This window comes from Martes martes (genome assembly GCF_963455335.1).
Source record: "Martes martes genome assembly, chromosome: 2".
NCBI classification, from domain to species: domain Eukaryota; kingdom Metazoa; phylum Chordata; class Mammalia; order Carnivora; family Mustelidae; genus Martes; species Martes martes.
This window is the reverse complement of record NC_137889.1, coordinates 119,733,726-119,760,844: the sequence shown is the minus strand read 5'-3', so window position 1 is coordinate 119,760,844 and position 27,119 is coordinate 119,733,726. Positions and strand designations below refer to the sequence as shown.

Genomic DNA, 27,119 nt, shown 5'->3' with positions numbered 1-27,119 from the left:
CTAGTACTATTTTAAATGTTGATTATTTATCTTCGCAAGCATAAGGAGACTGTCCCCATTTTTTTAAAGATTTATTTATTTATTTGAGAGAAAGCAAGCAAGTGATTGAGCCTGGGACAGGGTCAGGCAGGGGCCGATGTGGGGGAGAGACTTCCAAGCAGACTCCCCACCAAGTGTGGAGCCCAGTGTGGGGCTGGATCCTATGATGATCCCGAGATCATGACCTGAACCTAAATCAAGAGTTGGATATTTAACCAACTGAGCCACCCAGGTGCCTCTCCACTTTTTTCTTCATTTTTATTGAGAGCTTTACTGTGCACCCGAGAACAGGAACGGCGTATCCCTTTATGCATACTGATGCTTCCATTTTCACCTTATTCTACTGGATACCTAGCACAGTGCCTGGCTCACAGGAAGAGTGTACGACATTTTGAAGAGTGAATGAATAAATGAATGAATGACATGTAGGAACTCAGAGGAGATGAGAATTTTTAACACAGGAGGAGGGGTAAAGCAGGAGGAAGATGGTCCAGTAGAGTATAAGGGCAAAAGTGGAAGTTTGGCAGAGCTCTCAACAAGAACCCTAGAAAGTTGTCACCAAGCCCCCAGCGTTTTCAGCCTTGATCGTATTTTATCACAAGTTAAAATAATGACTGTATTAATAAAAAATCAGAACTTCGGAGGAGTGGCAGGCTCTTGAATCTGGAAAGGAGATCTGATATGGATCTAGCAACTAGCAATGACCAGTGAGTGAGCTCTAGGACCTGGGATTTTTACAATTGAATGGAAAGACACTTATAAAATATGCTTTTTCATATTGAACTCATTAAGTGAGAAAAGATAGCATCTTCTTTGTAGTACTTTAAATCTCCCAAATCCTCCCAGTTTGTATTATTGAAATAAATTCAGTTAAGTACTTGAAATCTAATATTTATAAACTCATCCTTTCCCCTTCTACCAGCACAAGACCCATTGCACCCAGTGGCACAGCCGTCACCGGAGCGGTTCTCACCAGACTTCTCAGAGGGCAGTTGTACACAGGAGCAAAAGTGGGGATTTGGGGGAAATTGCATCTCTACTGCCTACCCTGGGAGATGAGGTTTTCTTTTTTAACTTTATTATTATTATTTTTTAATTAGAAGACCTAATGGGAAACTATACACCAATAAATAGAAACCTGTTCATTTCCTAGTAGATGTGTTATTAATAAATAGCCAAATAACTTGAGGAATAGCCTAGAGTTGCTAAGAATCATTAGGATATCAGGATCATTAACTAGCACTTGATGAAAGATGAACCCTTCACCTGGTGGGGACTGGCGCTGTTTTCTTTGCCTCTACGAGTTTGCAAAAAAAACCCCAACCAAATAAACAAACAAAAATACCCAACTTTTGTAGCAACATGGACAGGACTGGAAGAGATTATGCTGAGTGAAATAAGTCAAACAGAGAAAGTCAAGTATCATATGGTTTCACTTATTGGGGGAGCATAACAAATAATATAGAGGACAAGGTAGATGGAGAGGAGAAGGGAGTTGAGGGAAAGTGGAAGGGGAGGTGAACCATGAGAGACTATGGACTCTGAAAAACAACCTGAGGGTTTTGAAGGGGCGGGGTGGGAGGGTAGGGGAACCAGGTGGTGGGTATTAGGGAGGGCACAGATTGCATGGAGCACTGGGTGTGGTGAAAAAACAATGAATACTGTTACGCTGAAAATAAATAAAAAATTTAATTAAAAAACAAAAACACTTCACGAGTACTTCCTAACAGGTTCATTGTTATTTTTTATTCTGTTTTTTAGAAGATAGTGATACCTTGATTTTTGTGTTGCTGAACACCCTTAAAAAAGATATGTTGGTACTCGTAGTTGATTTGTGAATGACGCTAAATAATTTCCAAGTTTGGGCAAAGTGCACCTGGTCATTCAAAGATGGGCATATCTAGTCACAAATGGGCATCTGTTGATGTAGGGGCCTTTTCACATGAGCCTGACTACAAATACATTCTGCTACCTGCATAAGGACAGGCCTTTAATGAAATCCCAGTCCCTCTGAATAGATATGCTGGCAGATGACTTAGTAAAACCAGATGGCACAATAAAATAGCAGGGGTGAAATAACATAATTTGCTCAGTTTTTCCTGGTTAGAAGTGTAGTTACAAAGAACTGTTGGAGATACATGTCCGTGGTTTTTGACCTGTGAGAGAGGAAGCAACAAAAAGAGGACAGATTACTAAAACAGAAAGGAAGGGACATTTGATGCCAGTTCCTGGAGGCAGTGCAAGTGTGGACCAAGCATAGTTCTTGCCAGTTGTTGGCTCTTTGTAGATCTTTGCAGATTTACAGTGGCAGCACGTACATGTACGTAGGGCATGTGGTGTGTATATTTTTCCTACATGTAGCATTTTAGGAATTGCTTGTGAAACTTGACACATTTTCCTTTTAGCTGTAGTCTACAATAAACAAAATGACTGTTCTTTTCCATCTTGAACCAAATGCAAGTAAGCTGGCAGACAGTGGGATGAGACACATTTCCACAAAGGAAAGCATACGTCACCTAGATTCTGGAGAGGAATCTGTGAATTACAGGGACTTTCAAAGAAAGAACCGTAATTAAGGACAACGTCAATTTTACCCTCTTGTTGCCAACTTTAATTCTACTAGTTCTGAAGCAATTTGGGAAATGGAGGTAAGGTAAAGGAGCGTATTCTAGTGCCTATATTCCAGAAAAGTGCATATTAATATCTTTAGGATGCACAAGTGGTCAGTAGCTGAAGTGTCCTCAATGGTGCAGTAACCTACGTCTCTTTCTGCCCACAGTTTGTGGCTCACCCCAACTGCCAGCAGCAGCTCTTGACAATCTGGTACGAGAACCTCTCAGGCCTGCGGGAACAGACCATAGCTATCAAGTGTCTGGTTGTGCTGGTTGTGGCCTTGGGCCTCCCATTTCTCGCCATTGGCTACTGGATCGCACCATGCAGCAGGGTACGTGTTTTTCTCCATCCATTTCCTCAGTGGTTCATGTACCATGTGCTTTAGGGATAAAAAAAGAAAAAGCTCCCTACTTAAGTCTCTTGTCAATTTTACCCTGAATGGTAATTGACTCAGGAACACAAATTCTGCTTTTTAACGACTGGATAAATTCAAATAAGGGAGGAAAAGGGATCTGGTACTGTGGGATAGACCACATTTGAAGGCATATGATACTTACCAGGTTTTTAAGATAAAATCCCCATGGTAGTCAAGAGGAAAAGCTACCTGGGTGAGGTGGCACTTTGCTAATTCTGTTTACAGCTTAATAAACAGAGAGTCAACTGAGTTGGCCTGTGGTAGGAGAACAGCCCTACAGCAGTGGTACCAAGAATCAGTTAACCTGAGAACAGGAGGGTGACTCGTTGGAACCTGTCAAGAGACCTGAGGCTGAGTGTATTAAGTGCAGTCACGAACAGTGGTGTTAATTTGAAGAATTCCAGAAAGTCCATGCCAGGTTCCCCCGGCCCTTTGTTCCTTCAGAAGATTCTAAAAAAGGTAGAATTTGGGTTGGGGGCTTTGGAATTTTTAGATTATTTATCTATTTAGTTTTGTTTGAATCATTTTGTTTACTACCTTTGTCCCTCTCTCAACTTGACAGTATAGACTCAATTTAATTGTGCCTCAAAGATCCCCCAACGAGATATGGGAAGGAATCCTAGTCATGCTGACAGAATCTGTATTAGGTTTATAAAGAGCACTGCTGGGGGGGAGAAGCTGTTGTGAGATCCTTTAATCCTGTTTTTATATTTCAAAGTCTGATTTTGTTTAAATCGGAGGCAGTTTCAGGAAAAGAGTCAAGGCCACCTATAAATGATCCTGGAAATCTGTCATCTTTCTGGCTCAGTAGTCTTTCTGGAAGAGTGAGGCCCCCTCTGCCGGAACCATACACATGTGAGACTATGCATCCCTCTCACTTCATTGTTGAGCTGCCCCTGCAAATGAAGGCAGAAAGTCTGTCATTCTGATCAGTTTTGATGAGTCGACTAAGTTCCTTTATTATGTATCATGGGAAAGTACCTTACCATTCCTCCAATATATGAACCCTTAAGTCTAAAATCTATAAATGATGAGAGAGGATGCATTAAAGCAAAAATCACTTCCCCTGCAAATAATTTCCCTTCCTGAGGGAAATGACCTAGAAAGGTCCGATTTCTAAGTGTTCATCTTTGGGGGCAGCTTAATCAGTTAAAACCTTGAAGTCCACTCCTTTTTTCTCTTCACTTAGAAAAGTGCAGCTCTTGTAAATGGTGTGGTGAGGGATGCCTGGGTGGCTGAGTCAATTAAGCTTCCACCTTCAGCTCAGTTCATGATCCCAGGGTCCTGGGATCGAGTCCTGCGGCAGGCTTCTTGCTCAGCGGGGAGCCTGCTTCTCCCTCTGCTGGTGGCTCTCCCTGCTTGTGCTCTCTCTCTCTCTCTCACTCGTGCTCTCTCTCTGAAAAATAAATAAATAAAATCTTTAAAAAAAAAGTGGTGTGGTGAACTCTCTGTCCAGTGGAGACAGGTAAAGGAGGGAATCAAATCGTTGCTGGAGCCCACATTTATATCTACCGTATACCACCTAGACTATGGCAAGGAGACAGCATAGCAAGAGCTCCCTACATATATCCCATCTTTAAGATAGGCATGCTGCTTTATTTTCATGTAATTTCAAGTTTTAAAAAATCAGCCTTGTTGAGAAACAGAGTTGGCCACCCAAAAGAAATCACTGTGTGCTACAGATGAGCTTCTGCAAATGTGGCTCTTTGCAGCTGCAGATCAGCACAGTGGCGTGTAAATGTGTTGTTTCTTTTTCTGTGTCTGATATGGAAAATGTGACACTTGTCTGTCTGCATTCATGTTCAACTCCAGAAATGCTTAACATTCTTCCGTGATTTGTTGACATCAAATTAAGGTTCCAGACATACAAAACATTTGTTTGAAGTTGCATTCTCTTAAATGTAATGCTTGGTGCTTTGTAAGGTCACAGACTGAGTTTGAAGTTGGTTCTGAGTATGTAGGCTAGAGAACTTATTTGATAAATCTACCAAATGTACCTAATTCTTGGGCTGCAGAAGCCCTTGGGACAGGCAGAATTGTTTTTCATTTCTACTAGAACATGGGGCTTTTAAGGACATTATATCACATGGGATTTTAAAGGAGTTACCTTAAAATAATTATGCACTGAACTTTAGAGATGCTTTTGTACTATTTATATGATTTTCCAAACTCAGGGCTGACTTAATTAAGTTAACCTACTTAGAGGTTTTAGTTATTGCGTACCTCCTTCTTCTTATTGAGGTAATAACACATAAAACATTTACCTGATTCTGATATCTTCTGTCTTTTTTTATAGCATACAAAGTGCAGCATGATTTCAGAATATTTAGAAATGAGAACAAAAATTTATTTCTGTAGTAGTAAGGTTATTAATCTTCAAAGGCCTTGTTAGGTACTACAAACACATCATAACACTTCAGTTATAAATGAATGAGTCTCCAAACTCATAAAGTTTCAATTATAAAGCAATAAAGAATACACACTACAAATTTGGAGTTTCTTTTCCTAGACTCTCAAAACCTATATGTTGGTTGCATAGTCTTTCCTGTAAAAATAAGAATAACCAGCATATGCCTTGTGATTTTCAGAAATGCACCTGTGAATGCAGTCGACTCTAAGACAAATTGGATATTTAGAAACAATGAAGTTTGAAGACTTCTTAAATTACTCTTGGAGGCAGCATCCCCTAAAAAGAGTAGTTTTCATAATGTATAGCTCTTCACAAACAGAAGCAGAATTTTTAAAGTCTTCTCATTTCATCTATTTTTTTAAAAAATCCTGTATCGTCATTTTCAAAAGCAGAAGCCAAGCTTTCCAAAGTAGAAGTTTCTTCTTCTCTTTTGTCTGTTGTCCTACAGCTGGGGAAAATTCTGCGAAGCCCTTTTATGAAGTTTGTTGCACATGCTGCTTCTTTCATCATCTTCCTGGGCCTGCTTGTGTTCAATGCCTCAGACAGATTCGAAGGCATCACCACGCTGCCCAATATCACTGTTATTGACTATCCCAAGCAGATCTTCAGGGTGAAAACCACCCAGTTCACGTGGACAGAGATGCTAATTATGGTCTGGGTTCTCGGTGAGCTTACTATTTTAAATATTCTAATTTTTACAAAAAAATTGTGTGTGTGTGTGTGTGTGTGTGTGTATGACTGCCTTTTTTACTTAAAGTGTTATCATGTGATATATGGTGACAACATCATCATTGTAAGATAAGCAGAACAAAATAATTGAGTGATTTGGCAGCTTAATAATACTAAAATGTATCCCTTAACACTAAGTAAAAATTTTTATGTGTAACATGAGCCTAATTATGAATACACCACATTTCTAACTTCAATTATTGAGTAATTATAAATCTTATAAAAACGTGACTCACTGATGATGATCAAATATTTCACTGAAATACTTGTGAAATATCCCAGTAGCCATTAACTGATAATTAAGGAACATTTTTTTGCCTTTGTTTCAGAGGTTATTTTTTAGGAGAGTTTCCTTAATTGTTACTTTACCTTATAATAGTCCATTTTTTTTTTTTGCTTTTTAAGGTTTTTATTAGCAAAGTATAGTTGACATGCAGTGTTATATTAGTTTCAGGTGTACAATATCATGATTTGACAAGTCTATATATTACTCGCTGCTCCCCACAATAAGTACAGTCTCCATACAACGTTATTACAGTTATTACTGACTATTCCCAGTGCTGTACTTTTTATCTCCATGACTTATTGATTAACTAGAAATTTGTACCTCTTAATGTCCTTTTTATCTCCTATCCCCCCACTGACCTCCCCTCTAGCAGCCACCGTTTTGTTCTCTGTCTTGAAGAGTGTGTCATTCTTCATTTTGATTTTTAGATTCTACACAGAAGTGAGATCGTATGGTATTTCTCTTTCTCTGACTTCTTTCACTTAGTGTATACTAAGTCCACCCATGTTGTTGGAAACCTGAGATCTCATTTGTTTTTATGGCTGAGTAATATTCCAGTGTGTGTGTGTGTGTGTGTGTGTGTGTGTGTGTGTGTGTACACACATACATATCACATTCTTATCCATCCATTGACCATTGGACACTTAGGCTGCCTTCACATCTTGGCTCACAAGTGTCCATTTTGAATAGCTATGTTAAAATTAAAAACTTTAGGCAATGAGAGAAAAAAAAATGGAGGTAGGAACTAGTTTATCTATCCATCCACAATGCAGAGTCACTTCTATCTGTTCTCTCTCTTTACCCAGAGTGTTTTTGGTATCTTCTTAGTTCCTGAGTTAATAACATGGTTATTCCCCTCATTCACTCCTGTGGACTCAACCTGGGTCAAGTAATTATTTTATAAATTTTATCTTGAGCTAATATCTTTTTAGAAATTCCACAGTGTCTTCTCCTTACATGGTCAGGACAAATGGTTAAATTGGAATGTTTTTCCCTCTTCTCCCAGAATGGCATTTTCTGCTTTCAGTTTCTTCACAGCATCCTAGGGCCCCTGCTTAAGGGTTCCTTCTTTGTCCAGTGATATTCCCCACCTCCCTAGCATGAAACTAGAAAGAGGAGAGAAGGTAGGGGAATGATGTAAGTGTTCCTGTGTGATTTGAAAAATTATCTTGTTAAAAGTCTACCATAACTTTCTCATTTAGGGGTTTGTTTCACCAGTAATTATTATGGTGTGATAACCATTGGGACTCACAAAGATGAATTTTCTCCTCTCCTCCAGAAGTCTCACAGGGCAAAATCATTTGACTTGAGGAGTCTTCTTTGCTTACTTTCCTTCCCTCTTTCCTGCCCATCCCGTTTCTGGTACCAGATGTAGAACTCTGTTACTCCAAATTCTAATTCTGACTTAGTAAAGATTTTTCTTCCATGTGATTCTGCCCAGGGCGTGAGGGAGCTGAAGAGTAGTGGGTGCTTTGTGGTGCCTTGTATGCTGCTTTATCTATGGAGCATTTTCTAGATGGGGACTGATGGTGGACCAAGTACAAGCTTCTCTGTCTAAGCTCTGAGATATAATCTGTACCTTCCTGTGTGACAGGAATGATGTGGTCTGAGTGTAAAGAGCTCTGGCTGGAAGGACCTAGGGAATATATTTTGCAGTTGTGGAATGTGCTGGACTTCGGGATGCTCTCCATCTTCATTGCTGCTTTCACGGCCAGATTCCTAGCTTTCCTTCAGGCAACAAAAGCACAACAGTATGTGGACAGTTATGTCCAAGAAAGCGACCTCAGTGAAGTTACACTTCCACCGGAGATTCAGTATTTCACTTACGGTAAGTTATTGACTGCAGGGTCCTCATATGAAAGGTCCTCAGGAAAGGTACTGAAACCACACTTTGGATGGATATGTTCATGTTTAGTATGAGATGTGTGTTGAATGTATATGAACAGAGGCAAGAGCATGAGCTATGGAACTATATAAAACTGGGTTCCTGTCGAGACTATGACTCTCCCTTGCTGTTTGTGACTTTGTTCAAGTTGATTTACATCTCTGTGCCTCAGTGTTCAAATATCTACAAAGAAGATGTTGCAGGGTAGGAGGAAATTATCTTTGAGCCCAACAACATAATTACTCGTATATATTCTTAGGGTATGAAACTGTCTTAACTAGGGGGGGAAATAGCTTGATAAACTGATTGAGATGGAAGATGAGTCCCTGAGAGCGTGGTTCAGAGGGGATAAAAGAGTAAAAGGTGCTGCGCTGCTGTTCAGGTGAAGTGAACAAAAACTCAGCAGAGGCAGGAAGTAGGAGCTAAAGTGACATGAGAATGTAAGCTCTGGAGAACACGCAGAAATACTGGGGTGATGTCCTGCCCCTCAACACAAGGCGGAAGGGAATTCATGCCTACCTTCTCTGTATCATGAAGAGCAGGGAGGCCCCAGCTGACGACCAGGGTGCAAGGATACTGATTCCATCCTTGCCAGCACAAACCAGGGGTAAGTGATGGCCAGACTGGGGAGGTGTGATTAGCAAATTTTCATGTAGTTTCACAATCTTAAGTCTGGACAGGACTTTAGAAATGTATCGCCTACCCCTTATTTTAATGATAAGGAAACTCAGGCACAGAGTTCAGATGTGTTCTGATTTTGAAGAATAATTCTTTACAAGTATAATTAAGGCTTATATTGTGATAAGTACAAGTGGCGTGTTAACATTATTGAAGAAGAAGACTGAGTGCCTGCTCCAAAATATAAAATGTACGTTTCACACGTTGTGAAATTTAAATATCTTAGCTCTTATTGTCAGCAAACAAGGATTTTTCTATGCCAAGGAGACCAGATCAAATGAGTAAATGATTACCATTTATAATTAAAGAATTAGCTTAAATTGTATTTTTGTATAACATCTATTCTATTTTAGTAACTTATTTATTTAAATGTCTTCATGTGTATCTAATTGACTGTCATCTGGAGGGAAATTTGTGAGTTCAGGATTTACTTCTTATTGTGTGTATGATTTTGATCAAGTACTTAGCCTTTCCAGGTATTGGTTTCTGCATCTCTAAGGAGCGGATAATAATAACACCAAATCCATAGAGTTAAGGGAAACCACTGTGTCTGGTACACATTAAACACTCAATAAATGTTAATTTTTCTTCTTGAAAACGTCTACAATGTATTCATTCATCTGAGAACGATTCGGTTTGCACACAAGTAGCCACATAGTATTTCATTGACCCTCCTGGGAATGAGTATCCTGTAGTCTGTTGTGAGCTAAATGACCTTGAAAGGGGTGGAGTCCTCCTTTAGAATCTATCCCCCAAATTTTTACACCTTAGTAGCGTGTTACATTTTCTGGGAACAAGTTGTTTTGCTCAAATACCACACTGACAGCACCATTGTGATTCAGTTGACATTCTTACTTCTCATAATATGCCATTTTACTTGCACAAACTGTCAGATGAACTAATTTCCCCATGAAATATGAAAAAGAAGTTTTGTGCCAACTGAGCCTATGGGGTGATGGAATAACACATCAATAAATCCAGTAACTGAGGGAACAAATTAGTCAAGTCAATTGTTTTGTCATTCTGGACACAGTCTGTGTCTGATGAAGGATTTTTAACCTCTTTCTGTATCTTTCGTACTTGATTCTGTTTCTACTCAATGTGAAGCAGGCTTCGTATCTTTACAAGAGTGTTTCCTCTAGTAAAAGATTCCGTGTGAGTGTGGAATTCATATGTTTCTGGTTTAACATGAAAAACAGTGCCTGGGCAGTTAATTAAATCTAGAGTAGTTTCAACCAAGATTAAAAAAAAAAAAATCTGGGGCACCTGGGTGGCTCAGTGGGTTAATCCTCTGCCTTCAGCTCAGGTCATGATCTCAGGGTCCTGGGATTGAGCAGCGCATCAGGCTCTCTGCTGAACGGGGAGCCTGCTTCCCCCCCCCTCTCTCTGCCTGCCTCTCTGCCTACTTGTGATCTCTGTCTGTCAAATAAATAAATAAATACATCTTTTTAAAAAATAGATATTATTTAAGGTATTTATTTTGCATAGCTAGCAATGAATAAAAAGTTCCATTTCTAATCTCTCTCTCTCTCTCTTTTTCTAGCCAGAGATAAATGGCTCCCTTCTGACCCTCAGATCATATCTGAAGGCCTATATGCTATAGCTGTTGTGCTCAGCTTCTCTCGGATTGCATATATCCTTCCTGCAAATGAGAGCTTTGGCCCCTTGCAGATCTCTCTTGGGAGGACTGTGAAGGACATTTTCAAGTTCATGGTCCTCTTTATTATGGTGTTTCTTGCCTTTATGATTGGCATGTTCATACTGTATTCTTACTACCTTGGAGCTAAAGTAAATGCTGCTTTTACCACGTAAGTAAAATATAAAAAAGGTATGATGAAGAAAATTTCTAACACATCCAAATGAAGTGAACACACAAAAAATTCAGAAATCCTGATAAAGATGTTTTTAAGGGGAAAAAGAAATCCATTAAAAACAATGCTTATGTGTGATTACATTGCTCCAAAGGCTCATTTCTTTGAGTGGAATGGAATCAGAATTTGGAAAAATCCTAGACAAAACTGACTATTTTAAGAGAATTGGGCAGCAAAATTTTAATACTGGATGTGTCTTATATTATGTATGACATTAAATTTAGTTTCATCCTTTTGTAGCCATTACTATTCAAAAAAGAAGCATTGGCTTTTATTTTAATGTATCATTAATCAGTACAGAGTTGAATAAGAAGAAATTGAAGGTAAATGTTGTACAGCTCACTGTAACACTAATACCGCTTCCTTCCTGTGGTCACCCTGGTATCTGCACTGGAGACTCACCTTGCCTGGGAAGTCTTCCTTAATTAAACTTCCTCAGTCATTGTTCCTTGAAGTCTCAGCCTGGAGACATCTAGTTGGGAGATACTCTCACTTACCAGCATTTAGTAGGGCAGGGATGGGGCCCTCCCTTACTATAGTCATTCCAGGTAGGGAGATCATAAGCCCTCCCTGTCTCCCTTTGTAACCTGTCATGCCACAACTGGAAAGAATTTGGACCTTCAATAAGTTCCCTGCAGACTAAAATAAAATATTAAGCCCTTTCAGGCATCTAAATTGTTTTGAAATGATTTTTTTTTTTTTTCCAAATAGGTATATAGAGCAAGTCTTAGGGGCAAAAGAGAACTGAAACTCACTTTATTGTAATGAAAAAAAGTTCTGTTTGAACCCACTCAGGAAGGGACAGAAAGATCCTACACACATGGCCACCCCTTTGAACTCTGTGAGAACTCATTTTACACAACACATTGTTGTCACTGTCTTGTGTGAGGATGTGGCAACTTGCTATGGTGGAAAGGATAGAAGCTGGAAAATCAGGCAGGTGCAGATGCGGGTGCAGGCTCTGCTGGTTGCTGGCTGTGGCTTTTGGTCAAGTTACTCAACAGTTCTCAGTGTTAGTTTCCTTCTTTTTACAATAACCACGATAAGGTTGGAACTGGGTTTTTGTGAGGGTTATATAAAGTCATTGATAGAAAGCCTCTTGCCCACAGTCGGAGCTCAGGAACTGCCCGTGTCCTCCCCTTTTCTGCAGTCTGCCTCTTCTCCCACAGAGATTCTCAGGAATCTGTATTCTCGAAGTTAGAGGTGAGAAGGTCTGCCAGAGAGCAAGATGAAGGAGTCAGAGAATTTGGGGATCCTGTTACATTAATGGCAAGGAACAGAGAGGTTCTAGTTTTTCTTAGTCTCCTGCTACTGTCTATGCTATAACATCGTGCAGGGAAATGTTTTGTGATAGAGAGTAACTGTGTAGAGGAAGGAACCTTTCTATTCAGGCTTCGACTCTCAGGGTCTAGCACTGAACCTAATAGGTGTTCCACCAGCATTTGCTGAATGATGGGATAAATAAACAAACTAGTGCTAAAACCTGTAAATCTACAGAATTGTTATTTAGAATCTGTTATTTTTTTTTTAACTGAACTGTTCCCATTAATGTTCCTTTGGAAAAAGGACTGACTTTTTCCAAAGTAACGGAATTCCACATGTCTAATTGTTTAATTTAAGGATTATTTTTGTGGTTCACAAAGCAGTAAGTACAACTTGGTTATAGGCCCAAATCAGGCAAATTTAGCTGGCAAAGTTCATTGAGGGGACAAAAGTAGGTAAATAGCCTGATAGAGGCCTATGTGTTCATCGCTGTGATGGAAGACTCAGGGAGTAAGTTGTATAAATTAAAGAAAAAGAACAGAAATCTCTCAGTCTGTTGCCTCCTCTTCATTTCCAGTTAAGCCAAACTTTTAGGTGGGTAATATATTCTTGTGGCAAAAAATTCATGGAGTGGTGTCTGCAGCCTTTTATTTTTCCTTAGTTCACAGAGGCAATGGTTTCTTTTTGGATACTTTCAGAGATATTTTATACACAAACAAGAATATAAGTATTTGTAAACCCCTCTCTTTTAGTCAAATGGTAGACTATTTCACTCTTGCTATATCTTATTTTTTTACTTCATTGATCTCAGATATCGTTTTATAGAAACACATGTAAATAGATCTGTCTCATTTTCCCAGTGGCCGCATACCATCTATCATATAGATGCCAGAACTATTTACCCTCCCTCCATTGATGGGTATGTAGGTGGTTTTCATTCTTCCCTGCTGCCATGGTGCAGGGAATATGGTTAGTTAGTTAGTTAGTTTGTTTGTTTGTTTTTAAAGCGAGTATATGATTTTAATCCTGGCCTTGTTCTACTCCAGAAAACCTGATTTAAATGTCTAAACCACTTACCAAATCAACCCCCAAATTTCCATCTTTCTGGAAGAAAAGAACGGGTATTGTGGCATGACATCAGCTTTCCTCTGCTGAGTTCAGAGACATTTCACTTGACGATAACTTCTAGAAAAGCTGGGCATTGGCATTACTTAATCACAAACCCCTAAAAACCCGAGAGAGTGATTTCTAATAAATACTATGATAAAATAATTATACTCATGGTGCTTATTATGATGATATTTAATGATGGCATTTTTACCCCTGTATAGAATTTAAACCCTATCTGGTTTCTCTTTTGACTTTTTCATACTGAAAACTGTCAGTTTATTTACTGTGTACCTTATTCTCTCAACAGTGTAGAAGAAAGTTTCAAGACTTTGTTTTGGTCGATATTTGGGTTGTCTGAAGTCACTTCCGTTGTGCTTAAATACGATCACAAATTCATAGAGAATATTGGATACGTTCTTTATGGAATATACAATGTAACTATGGTGGTCGTTTTACTCAACATGTTAATTGCTATGATTAATAGCTCATATCAAGAAATTGAGGTAAACCTGCTTTCTATCCATGGTGTCTATTCTTGTCATCCCATTCTAATAGTATCCTACATCTGTTTCTGTGCCCTATGGTGGATTTCCAGCTCCTCTAAATTAAGAGGCTTATACCCAAGCAGGGGGAGCCAGGACCTTTCCCTGCATTTTCTTCCTGGGTAGATAGGCTTACAGCCTCCAGTATCTTCTAAGAGCACAAAAGGGGTCCCCCTGAACTTACCATCACTCTGCCTCCTCTTAGAGTACATTTCAAAAGTTTTGAAATTAGGGGCTACAACTATTGGCTATTGGGTATAGGGGAATTATTCTCTCCTAGATTAGCCAGGCAACCATCTGGAAGATCTCAGTAGGGGAATTCCTAGATGTCTGGCAAACCCAGATGATGTTCTATATCCGGTCAGATTTTTTAGTATTCTAGAAGTCACTCTACTTCTTTTGGATAAGGCTTGGTTTGGTACCTTCCTTCATCATCGTGTGTGTTTTCCATGTCCTCCAGGTTTGTGTTCAGTATCTATTTAGTGCTTTGCTGTTTGTTAAGTGCATTGAGACTGTGTGTGTTTTAGAGACACATAAAATGGTATCTCAAAGTAGGAGTTAGGTCCCCCAGAAATGAAAACTGTGGGACCCTGAGTATCTGTTTGTGGTAACGGCAGTCTGGGCAGTGTGAGATGAGCAAGCCAACTTCTCCCACCTTTGAACCCCCTCCTCTTCATTTCTTCTCTCCATCACCATGGTCCAGGACTGAGAATAAAAGGGATATTTTCTCCTTCTGTTGGTGCCCGTGATTCTTGGTCACACCGATCTGAAGAGTGAAGAGGTAGACCAGACAGAGTGGTGGGCAGCAAGCCAAAGTTTATCGAGTGATAGTGAAGTGGTAGTAAGAGACTCCTGAGGAGGGAGGGGATCCAAGAGGGTGGCCACCAGAGTTTCTAAGTTTAGGGGTTTTTATGGTCTTGTTGAGATAGGCTGTTGTAATCTGATCAACCCTCCCTGTGCCTGTCACGCAGTCAGGTTTTTGTCACCGATCACATGGGATAGGTGAAGGGCTCCTTCCAGGGTGGTGTAAAATCCTTTTAAGGGTGGTTTCCTCTTAGGGTGGGGCTCCTTCTTCTTCCCTGCCTGCCTTCCAGCTATGCTTCATCAAAAGGACAAACAAGATAGGAATAGGCCACTGAGGGCCTCATATGACATTTGAGGACAGATGGCCGACACATAACCTCTGGGGTGCAATTCAGCTTAGTGCTATTTTTTTTTTTCTTTTGCTCTTGAAGTGTGTTATGGTTTGTCTACAGCCTGCCTTGGATGGGTCTAGATAAGGGGGGAGGCCTGGTGAAGAGTGGGGAAGTCCTGTTGAATATGTGGAATTGGCAGGGGTGGGAAGGGAGGGAGGAGTTAATCTTTTTGTCCTTCCTTGACCTTGAATTTTTGTCCTTCCTTGACCTTGAATTTTTCTAGCACTTTTGCTTTATCTTTGGCTGGGGGACAGGACATTCTGGTTCTGTTTCACTGGGTAGAGACAGAGGCATATGGAAGAGAAAAATGAAAACATTCTTAGCGGTGCTAAGAATATATGTAGGCCAATAGAGGTTATATGCAGATAAATGTATATAACTCACTTTTCTATTTCAAAAGTGTAATTTAGCTTTCTTGTATGATCCTACTGAAATCAATTACTGGAATATTTTGTTTTTAAAATTGAAGGGGGAGAACGAGTTTCTTGTCTCACAGAGTTGAAGAATGAATCTCTCGGACAAAGGAGAGTGAGGAAAGCGATAGAAGTTTATGAAGCGCGGATAGAGAAAAAGCTCTCAGGAGTGAGAGGGGTCCTGACAGGGTTGCCACTGAGGGCTTTGAGGGTTGGTCTTTTTATTGAACTTCTCTACGGATAGCACCATTGAGTAAGGATTAGTGACAACACCTTTAATGGCTTACTTCCTTTTTAGGGTCCAGTAATTCTTTATTGGAACTGTTGTAGCTGTCGTAACAAGATTCCACTTCTGACACCGGGGGAGGCTGGTCTGGTTGGTTCCCTTCTCTCTGGTTTTCTTACACCTTTGCATTTGGGGGATTTCTGTGAGCCTGATCCCATAGCTGCCCGCCCCTGCCATCACCTATGTGCCCCTACCTAGCCCTGCCTGTCCCTTACTCAAAACGAGTCATTGTTTCTTTTCTGTTTTTATGACACAGGATGACAGTGATGTAGAGTGGAAGTTTGCCCGTTCAAAACTTTGGTTATCTTATTTTGATGATGGAAAAACATTACCTCCACCTTTCAGTCTAGTTCCTAGTCCGAAGTCATTTGTTTATTTCGTCATGCGGATCATTAACTTTTCCAAATGCAGGAGGAACCGGCTACAGAAGGATATAGAAATGGGAATGGGTAACTCCAAGTCCAGGGTAGGTATCCAAAACTCACCAAGACCTAAGGATGACTGTTCTGTCTTTCTCCCTGTCTTTGATGTTTGTTCAGTAATTTTCATGTGTGAACTTAGAAGATGTTGAAAGTTACTGTTTGTTCCGTAGTCTTTCACAGGCTAAGACTTAATATCTTCATAATGTTTCAAGAAGTCACTTAGTCTGTCTTGCTTTTGGTCAGAATTTCATGCAAAGAACCAGATTAGAAACAAACAAAAACACCTTGTTAACTTGTTAAAAGTAAACAGAAGAGTTACTGTGGGGAAACACTTTGGTTCTCTTGTGTTCCATGCCTCTCACCTGTTACTCTGATGTTAAATAGTTTTAACGTCACATTTTTCCTCTTGGGTGTATGCGTAGTTTACTGCCACCATATTCTTATTTGTAGAAACTCTTGATTGGGCTAAGTAATCTTTTTTTTCTTTACTATCATAAAATTGACACAAACCTAAGAGCATCCTCAAGTATTAACCATAAATACCATTTTTATAAATAATTAAGAATGGTTTGTCCAAAAGTTGTCCCAGTTAAGTCATACTTGGATTTTAGATTGAATCATACTCTGATTTTAACAAAGATGAATTTTATGATAGTACTTTATAATCATGAACTTAATTTTCAGAGGTAGAATTGGTAGGGGAGTCAAGTGATGTGAGCAGGACCTCAAATAACGGAGCAAGACAGAGAGGAGCAAATGTGTGGAGTTAAAATAGCATTTTTGCCTTAAGTTGTGAGGATGGCCTGTAGTTGTGATACCATGGGAGCCCACCAGATGGCAGCGTTACCTCCATAAAGTACAGGCCGGTTTAGCAGAGGTAGATAGGTACTTGCTCTCAGTTGAAGTTGGTGAATCACTGCAATCTAATTTCTCACTTTAAAAAAACAAATGTGCATTTCCAAGATTTGTAATACCCTGGCATCTTATTCTTTAAGCCTTTGAAACCTTTTAAAATTTTACTTGGATGTGGGCTCTTAAGGCTGTTAAGTTCCAAGGCACTGATTTGACTATATCATCCCATGATTTCAAATAGTAGCTCATGTGTACACGGTGAGAAGCAGTACAATGTAAAGAGGAGCGCCTCTGCGTTAGACTCGGATTTGAATTTGGGGCTTTAATGGCTTCCTAACGAGTAACGTGGAGAAGTCGTTTCATCACGCTGAAACTTAGCTGTCTCATCTGAAAGAGAGAAAACTCTGTAGGGTTAATGTGAGGGTGATTTGATATGTACACAGTTCCAGCCTGAACAAATATCAGTGCCCTTCCTCACTCACAGTTTACAAAGTGCTTTGCTGTACACTTGAGCCTCATGCAACACTGTGAGGTAGGTATTATTATTACTCCTGTTGTATAGCTAAGACCTCTGAAACCCTTAAAGTAGTGCACTTATGCAAGGTCAGGGAGCTTGCCAGTGGCGGGTAGGTGTGGAATCCAACTTTTCCAGCATCGGATGTCTAGCTCTTTCTACTGCACGGGTTGCCTTACGCTCAGCACCTGCTGCTCTGGCTTGGTTATTGGCCCATTTTCCCCTCCCATGCCCCTCTCCCCAACACATCTTGAAGTTTTCTTTTTGTAGAAGACTGATTTCACTGATTTCATTCCTGGGAGTGCCACAGCGTAGAAGGGAGGAAATACCCTCAGGTCAAGAGTGCACATGCAGGTGGCTCGTGCGTACCTCGGCCCCTGTAAGGGAAATGCAGCTCGCACAAAGGAATGTGAGGGGAGCAGATGTGCTTCATTTGGGGGTGTCTTCCCCTGCCTGTATTGCACCATTGGCAGAAAGAATAGCTTTTTTCAGAGAAGTTGCCGGAAGTGGAAAAAAAGTTGAGCGCTGATCTCTCAGAAGCTGTGAGCCTTGGCTTCCCAGTCTCCCCAGATCTGGTTTAAAACTGTCACTTTGCTTGAATTTTTAAAATTATGCAGGAAGATGTTTAGATCTCTTTAATATTATTAATACCATGAATTTAATACTCTCCGTGTACTGACTTTAGTAAAACTTTGGAGAAATTACATGTCTCTGTTGTTCTTTTTTAGAAGAGAGGAAGGAGCCTGGAGAAATCCTTTGTCCTAACCACTAGAACTAATCTCAGTCAACAGTCAGATACTGACCTCCAGTGGCAAAGAGGAGAATTAATTTTATTAGCCCAGGTTTTCTCTTGGCTTGATTGTGCCACTTCCTTCCTCTTAGCATCCCACAAGTTCCTGAGTTATGATGCTGAGAAGTCAGGTGATGGGGCAAATACATATTTTTGCACAGGGGGCTCTGCCTTTGAATCATACCTTATCAGTAGCAGCTTGCCCAAGAGTTAAGAGGCGGGTCCCGCTCACATACATGAAGAGTAGCCAGTAACAGTGTGCTCCTCTTACTTTCTCCTTCTACCCTTCTACACACTGTGAAGTTAAACCCAAAGAGAAAAGAGAACCAAAATTCTTTAAGCTTATTCTATCCAAAGTTGTGAATCCCAATCAGTATAAGGCCATGATCCTAGGAAGACATGTTATTTTGGCTCATATTTTAGGGTTATAAAATATCGAATGATACCTTTTGAACTTGTAGCATGTTTCTGTTCAAGTGTAGGAGACAAATATAGGCTCAGGAGCAGACAGTTGCTTCTAGGCATCTTTGCCTTCTAGATGCCATGAATACATTTTGATAATTATGTTTAGTATGAGCCAGATTTGTGGTTTTTTATACTTTATTTATTTGACAGAGAGAGAGACAGCGAGAGAGGGAACACAAGCAGGGGGAGTGGGAGAGGGAGAAGCAGGCTTTCTGCTGAGCACAGAACCTATTGTGGGCCTCGATTCCTGAACCCTGGGATCACAACCTGAGCCAAAGGCAGACGCTTAGCAGACTGAGCCACCCAGGCGCCCCCGTGAGCCAGATTTTAAAATACGTTTTCAGTTCTACTGCAGTACACCTTGTGAACATCTTGATAAGTGTGAGCATGTTGCTCATGTGAATTTTTACCATTGGAAATATATTAAATCACTTATGAAATTCAACTTCCACAAAATGTTCCTTGGAAGTGTTGACTCCAGAAATGTTATCGAGGAGAATATAGTAGATTATATTTTTGATTTCCCAATGAATGTATTCTAATTTACTAGGTTAATTGTATTTTTTCCTAGTTAAACCTCTTCACTCAGTCTAACTCAAGAGTTTTTGAATCACACAGTTTTAACAGCATTCTCAACCAGCCAACACGTTATCAGGTAAGCATTCAATAGATGTTTCTCTTTACCTGTATGTAATTCCATATATGTGTGTACGTGTGTAGTGAGTAGAATTGTGTTCTGATGTATTATGAGGATAGAACAGTACAGGAAAAAAAAATAGTATGTTAATTGGGCAGGACTTTAGAAATCAGAGTCCGGGTCCTCATTTTTTTGGTTGAGGAAGAAGAGTTCTTTGTAATATTAAAAGTGTTGCCATAGTTTGCAAAGAACACCTTCAAATACCTTGAGCTGGAAAAGCAGTGAAAGATATGATATATTGGGAAAATAATGCTCTCACAGTATGGAAACCTGATACACATCTCCAGGTAATCCATTTTCCCCATGGATTCTTAGGTTATATTGTTTCATCAGTACTACTTTAAAATGTGTTTTGCATTTCGATATTAGATGTGACATTTGAATGCTAAATTCCAACTCAGAAGAAGTTGTAGCTTTTTACTTTCCATCTGATTGATCATTTTGACTATCAAATCTATAGATTTTTGATGTGTACCAGATCACAAGAATGAGGATCCAGGAATTTGTAATGCATGGCAATGTCAGTTAATGGGTACAGTTTTGTATCGTTTTCTTGAAGCAGCACATTCTGCAGAATCGCTTGTCAAAGCCTTTTTAATGGTTACCTTATATCCCATTATATGGTTATATTTAATATGTCAGTGTTCTATCAATGGAAATTGTATATATGACATTTGAAATATGTGCAAATCTGTGAAATTGGTATCTAAACATTTTAATTTTTTAGTTATCAAATTGATTTTGATGGACCTTGTGCCAATTTATATTCTGTATTCTTACAATAAATGTATGAGAGAGCCCATTTCCTCCTAAATGTACCAGCAGTGTATTACCAGAGGTTTTTTTAATCTTTGCCAAATAGATGGGTGAATATGGTATCACGGTGTAGTTTTATTTGGCATCCTTTTTGATGAATGAACTTGACCATCTTGTTATGTTTAGTGTTCCTTATGTTTGAGAGCCTATGTATTTACTTTTCTTGATGGGCTTTTTGTTATAAATTAAGAGGAATTCTTTTAAGAATTCTTTTAAGAATTCTTTTAAGAAAATTGGCCCTTTGCCTGTGATATGAGTTGAAAAAAATTTTTTTCTGTTTTCTTTGTATTTTTAAAATATTTTTTCCTGGGGTGCCTGGATGGCTCAGTCGCTTAAGCTGCTACCTTCAGATCAGGTCATGATCCCAGGGTCGTGGGATAGAACCCTGCACTGGCTCGGCAGGGGGCCTGCTTCTCCCTCTGACTGCCACTCCCTCTGCTTATACTCTCTCTCTCTCTCTCTCTGTCAAATAAATAAATAAAATCTTTTTCAGAGTCCATAGTCTCTCATGGTTCACCTCCCCTTCAACTCCCTTCTCCTCTCTATCTACCCTTGTCCTCCATATTATTTGTTATGCTCCACAAATAAGTGAAACCATATGATACTTGACCCTCTCTGCTTGACTTATTTCACTCAGCATAATCTCTTGCAGTCCCGTCCATGTTGCTACAAAAGTTGGGTATTCGTCCTTTCTGATGGAGGCATAATACTCCATAGTGTATATGGACCACATCTTCCTTATCCATTCATCCGTTGAAGGGCATCTTGGTTCTTTCCACAGTTTGGCAACCGTGGCCATTGCTGCTATAAACATTGAGGTACAAATGGCCCTTCTTTTCACTACATCTGTATCTTTGGGGTAAATACCCAGTAGTGCAATTGCAGGGTCATAGGGAAGCTCTATTTTTAACTTCTTGAGGAATCTCCACACTGTTCTCCAAAGTGGTTTTGAAGGGGTGAAGGGTGGGTTGGGGGAACCAGGTGGTGGGTATTAGGGAGGGCACAGATTGCATGGAGCACTGGATGTGGTGAAAAAACAATGAATACTGTTACGCTGAAAATAAATAAAAAATTTTAAAAAAAAAGAAAGAAGAAAAACAGCACTTAGGATTTGGAGCAAGATGTGACCACCAACGGTGGCCCAAGGAAACTCCTTTGGGGTGATAGGTTTCACTGGAACAGTTCTGTGTCCTGACTGTGCTGTTGGTTAAAAAACTATACATGTGTTAAAATTCCATAGAACAATACAGGGGGGGAAATGAGAGTATGCAAAAACTAACAAAATCTGATTGAAGTTTTTTGTTCAGTTAAAAAAAATAAAAAAATAAAATAAAATCTTTAAAAAAAATATATTTTCCCCAACTTTCTGATTTTTGTATTGTCAGCTCCACAAACTTTTTATGGCTTTAGATTTTGTATCCTGTTTAGACAGGTTTTTCCCCACGTAAGAATACTTAAGATATTTTTTACACACATTTTCTTTAGTACTTATGGTGCCACATTTTATATGAAAATCTTTGACCCATGTAGAATGTATTTTGACTCAAAGTGTGAGGTGGGGAATCCAAATTTATTTTTTTCCAGATGATTATATAGCTGAATACATTAAATAATAATCTTTTTATTCATTTTTTAAAAAGATTTTATTTATTTGTTTGTCAAAGAAAAAGCACACGTGCACAAGCAGGGGGGGTGGCAGGCAAAGGGAGAAGCAGGCTCCCTGCTGAGCAAGGAACCCAATGCGGGACTTGATCCCAGGGTCCTGGGTTCATGACCTGAGCCAAAGGCAGATGCTTGACCAACTGAGCCACCCAGGCATCCCTTTAGTGACTTGAAATATCACCTTTATCACTTACTAAATTTCTTTATCTCCTTAGATTTATTTCTATGCTTTCCATATGTGATAGAACCATATTATTTTAATTATTATAGTTTAGAATAAAAGTGAAACAAAATATGTAGACACAAACACACACATATGCATGTTCTTGAAGACTTATTTTACATAATATTATGGCTATTCTTTCTTGTTTATATTGAACTTTAGAGTCAGCTTGTGTAGTTTGCAAAATATTCTATTGGTATTTTTATTGTGATTGTATTAACTTAAGTAAAATTGACTTCTTTTTAATGTTCTGACTTCCTTTTCAAGAAGATGATACATCTCTCCATTTATTCAGATCTTCATATGTGTACTCAGTATCATAAAGTATCCTCTTATTCGTATTAATTAGGATTAAGTTTGGTGCAAACCACACAAAACCATCAAATGCCATCCACTAAGTAGTTTAAAAGACCGAGAAATTTATTTCTCTTCACCTATTCAAAAAGTCAGGAGGGGGTCATTTCCAGGGCTGGTATGGTACCTACCAATGTCAGGGACCAAGGCTCTTGGATCATATATAATTCTGTCATGACTGGCTTTCAGTCTATCCTGCTCTCATGGTCCAAGAAAGCTATTGGAGATCTAGCTCTTACGTATGCATTCCAGAATACATTTAGAAGGTGATAGGGAGAAAGACAACCCTCCGTTCTGTAAGGATCTTCTGTAAAGCTGCACAACTTACCTGCAATGGAGGGTGGGAAATAAAGTCATAATTCCTAGTGGCTATTTGCCAAGCTAAAAAACCCAGGAAAAGAATTGGGAGTCTCTGCTGAAATGTATAATATTACTTGTCTTGGTGCTTATCTTTATGTCTTTACACATACTTCTATCTCTGTTACTTGATTTATAAGTTGCAAGTTTTCTCTTTTGATCCTCCAGCTCTAAAATATGAGAAAATCAGTGTGTTTATTTTCTCTTCCATCATTTCCCCCTTCTCCCAGCTTTTGTTGATTAAATCATTAGAACTTGCCGGGGAGGAGGAAAAAAAAACTTTTCTCTACCCATTAGGTTCTGTCACTGGGGCCTGTCAATTAAACTGACAAAGACAGATTGATAGGAGAAGAAAACCTACAGTTTTTTTTTTTTCTTTATTTGACAGACATAGATCACAAGTAGGCAGAGAGGCAGGCAGAGGGAGAGAGGGAGGAAGCAGGCTCCCCGCTGAGCAGAGAGCCCGATGTGGGGCTCGATCCCAGGAGCCCGGGATCATGACCCGAGCCAAAGGCAGAGGCTTTAACCCACTGAGCCACCCAGGTGCCCCGAAAACCCACAGTTTATTTACACACACAAAGTGTACATGCACTGGAGAACTCAGTGATGAGTAACTCAAGAGGGTAGTTTGAATTTGGAGCTTATATACCATCTTATCAAAGGGTAGTAAATTTGGGGAGACGTGACAAGACAGAGGAAAAGAGGTTTGGGTTCCCAGGGGTAGTAAGTTGCGGGAGGGTAGTATTTGAGAAAGTCAATGGAAGATTAGGATTCGTTTATTAAGACTCGATTGTGCAGCTTCATCTCAGTGCCAATTCTCTGTCTCCAGTGATGATGGTTGTTTTAATTCTCCTGATATGGGGTAAGAGAGAGTCAAGATCTTCACAAGGGAAGTTTATATCTTGCTTTTAGACAGATAGAAGAAGGGTAGTGAGCTCTTTCTGTGTTTTCTGCTTCTTAAATGACTTCAGCTCGAAGTAATCCTCATGCCAAAGTGCTGTATATTGGGGTGACATGTTCTGATCCCTTTCACTACCTGGTCAGGATTATGACCTACATTTGTTTTCATTTTAGTTCCACAGAATCCAAACTCACCGGTGATCATTTTGCCATAATTTTTGTTTGTGGGTTGAAGTTTGTCTTCCTTTAGTTTCATCAAAACGAGCTCATGGGAACTATGTTCTCTGAGTTATTTCACATGCTAAACTATTTTCTATATATATTTATATTGACTTGCTATACAATTTTTTGATATGAATTTACTTTCTTAATGTATTTGTAAACTGCTCCACTGCCCCTAGAATGAAATGCTAATGTGGAAAGATTTGAAGCCGGATTGCTTTTATATGGTTGACCTCAGATTTTTATTTAAATGCCCAAATTTTCTTTGTTTATTTCTTAAATCCAGTAACTTGCCATTGTTTATTCTGTAGATGAATCTGCATGGATTTTTTTCTGGCACAAAGTCTGACTCTTAAATCCATACATTCAAGTCTTCTTTTATTTCTGAATAATTTTCTTAAATTATATTTTGAAATATTTTTTCTGTTCCTCTATTCGGGTTATCTTCTTTCAATATACCAGTTAGATGCCTGCTGAATCTTCTTTGCCTATCTCCATAGCTACCATTTTTACTCTATTTCACTTGAATTTCTCATCCATTTCTCCTTTTTGGCTCCTTTTTTCATACTGTATCTTTTTGGGGGTCTGTCTTCATCTGTGCTACTTCAAGTTTACCTTTCATTTCTGTGATGGTTTTATTTTTTTCTTTCTCCTCTTCTTGAGATTTTCAAGTTTTTGTATCACTTCCTTTTTGGCTCACCTTATTTTCCTTGACCTCTTTGTGCTCTTATTTTAAAGACATGACTAGCTCACATATTTTTTTTAATATCTTTAAATGATGGCATCATGTATTTTCATCTTTTCTTTAACATGTTACTGGTGAGTTTTCTTTATTTGCTATTTCTTTTATTCTTTTTTCTTGGGCTATCTTCATAATAGACTTTGTGTAGATTCCTTACTGATTATCACTTGGTTTTGAACAAAGTGAGTTCTTGAACCAGCTGCTTTCAGGAGATTGGAGTGGTGTTGGAGAATTCCAGATGCTTATTCTTAGCTAATAGGATTTTCCTTTAGGCACAGGATTGTATATGTTTACTTCTTCTCCATGTTTCCCTGTCAGAAAATAGCACCAAAGAACTAGTCAGACACTCCCTCTCAACCTCACTGAATACTTCTAGAAAATATGGCTTTCCTTCATAATTTCTCCTTCCCTTTTCTATTCTAAGCTTCTTGAGATTTTGTATCAGAAAGTCAAGGGAAATTCTCAGCCATGAATGTCTGCCCTTGTCATTTCCTTACACTCCCACTTGATCTTTTCATATAACCTTTCTAAAAAAGAATATGGATGTCTCTAAGTTTCATCAAAGGACCTTGTCTTTCTGTTTCTTATTCTCCTTGTTGCTTTTGAATGACTTAGAAGTGGGGGAAATTCCCAAGTTTACTGTCAAATTCAAACTTCTTGTGGTCTGCAAATTGTTATGCTTCTATAAACTCTGAGAAAAAAAGTTTTGATCAGCTATCAAACTTCACATGCCAATCAAACTTCATATAAATGCCTTGACTATATTTAGATAAAGTCTCTTTATTATGAACTCCACAAATGATAACAATTGGTTTAGTTGTTATCGATATTTTTTAGGCAGTGGATTTTTTATTTTTTATTTTTTATTTTTTTTTTAATTTTTTTTTAATAAACATATAATGTATTTTTATCCCCAGGGGTACAGGTCTGTGAATCGCCAGGTTTACACATTTCACAGCACTCATCATAGCACATACCCTCCCCAATGTCCATTTCCCCACCACCCTCTCCCGTCCCCCCTCCCCCCAGCAACCCTCAGTCTGTTTCTTGAGATTGAGTCTTTTATGGTTTATCTCCCTCCCAATCCCATCTTTTCATTTTTTCTTTTCCTACCTCCCCCCAAGCCCCCCCCCGCATTGCATCTCCATTTCCTCATATCAAAGAGATCATATGATAGTTGTCTTTCTCCGATTGACTTATTTCGCTAAGCATGATACCCTCTAGTTCCATCCACGTCGTCACAAATGGCAAGATTTCATGTCTTTTGATGGCTGCATAGTATTCCATTGTGTATATATACCACATCTTCTTTATCCATTCATCTGTTGATGGACATCTAGGCTCTTTCCACAGTTTGGCTATTGTGGACATTGCTGCTATAAACATTCGGGTGCACGTGCCCCTTCGGAGCACCACATTTGTATCTTTAGGATATATACCCAGTAGTGCAATTGCTGGGTCGTAGGGTAGCTCTATTTTCAGTTTTTTGAGGAACCTCCACACTGTTTTCCAGAGTGGTTGCACCAGCTTGCATTCCCACCAGCAGTGTAGGAGGGTTCCCCTCTCTCCGCATCCTCGCCAGCATCTGTCATTTCTTGACTTGTTAATTTTAGCCATTCTGACTGGTGTGAGGTGGTATCTCATTGTGGTTTTGATTTGTATTTCCCTGATGCCGAGTGATGTGGAGCATTTTTTCATGTGTCTGTTGGCCATCTGGATGTCTTCTTTGCAGAAATGTCTGTTGATGTCCTCTGCCCATTTCTTGACTGGATTATTTGTTCTTTGGGTATTGAGTTTGATAAGCTCTTTATAGATTTTGGATACTAGCCCTTTATCTGATATGTCGTTTGCAAATATCTTCTCCCATTCTGTCAGTTGTCTTTTGGTTTTGTTAACGGTTTCCTTTGCTGTGCAAAAGCTTTTGATCTTGATGAAATCCCAATAGTTCATTTTTGCCCTTGCTTCTGTTGCCTTTGGCGATGTTCCTAGGAAGACGTTGCTGCGGTTGAGGTCAAAGAGGTTGCTGCCTGCATTCTCCTCAAGGATTTTGATAGATTCCTTTCTCACATTGAGGTCCTTCATCCATTTTGAGTCTGTTTTCATGTGTGGTGTAAGGAAATAGTCCAATTTCATTTTTCTGCATGTGGCTGTCCAATTTTCCCAGCACCATTTGTTGAAGAGGCTGTCTTTTTTCCATTGGATATTCTTTCCCGCTTTGTCGAAGATTAGTTGACCATAGAGTTGAGGGTCTATTTCTGGGCTCTCTATTCTGTTCCATTGGTCTATATGTCTGTTTTTGTGCCAGTACCATACTGTCTTGATGATGACAGCTTTGTAATAGAGCTTGAAGTCTGGAATTGTGATGCC

General features: G+C 39.3%; 1 protein-coding gene across 3 annotated transcripts in view; it reads left to right on the top strand.

The window, feature by feature from the left end:
* Positions 1-27,119, top strand: part of TRPC3 (transient receptor potential cation channel subfamily C member 3) — a gene marked incomplete at both ends in the record, with an annotated part of 77,622 nt that overhangs the window by 33,030 nt on the left and 17,473 nt on the right. Inside the window, 8 exons of one of the 3 annotated variants that reach the window (XM_080797175.1) lie at positions 2,819-2,983; positions 5,926-6,142; positions 8,087-8,320; positions 10,599-10,863; positions 13,607-13,802; positions 15,993-16,202; positions 17,495-17,542; positions 19,351-19,434. In XM_080797175.1, coding sequence (XP_080653301.1) covers positions 2,819-2,983; positions 5,926-6,142; positions 8,087-8,320; positions 10,599-10,863; positions 13,607-13,802; positions 15,993-16,202; positions 17,495-17,542; positions 19,351-19,434 — 1,419 coding nt within the window. The remainder of the gene's footprint in view (positions 1-2,818; positions 2,984-5,925; positions 6,143-8,086; positions 8,321-10,598; positions 10,864-13,606; positions 13,803-15,992; positions 16,203-17,494; positions 17,543-19,350; positions 19,435-27,119) is intronic. The other 2 variants (XM_080797176.1, XM_080797177.1) reach the window with 2 other exon arrangements.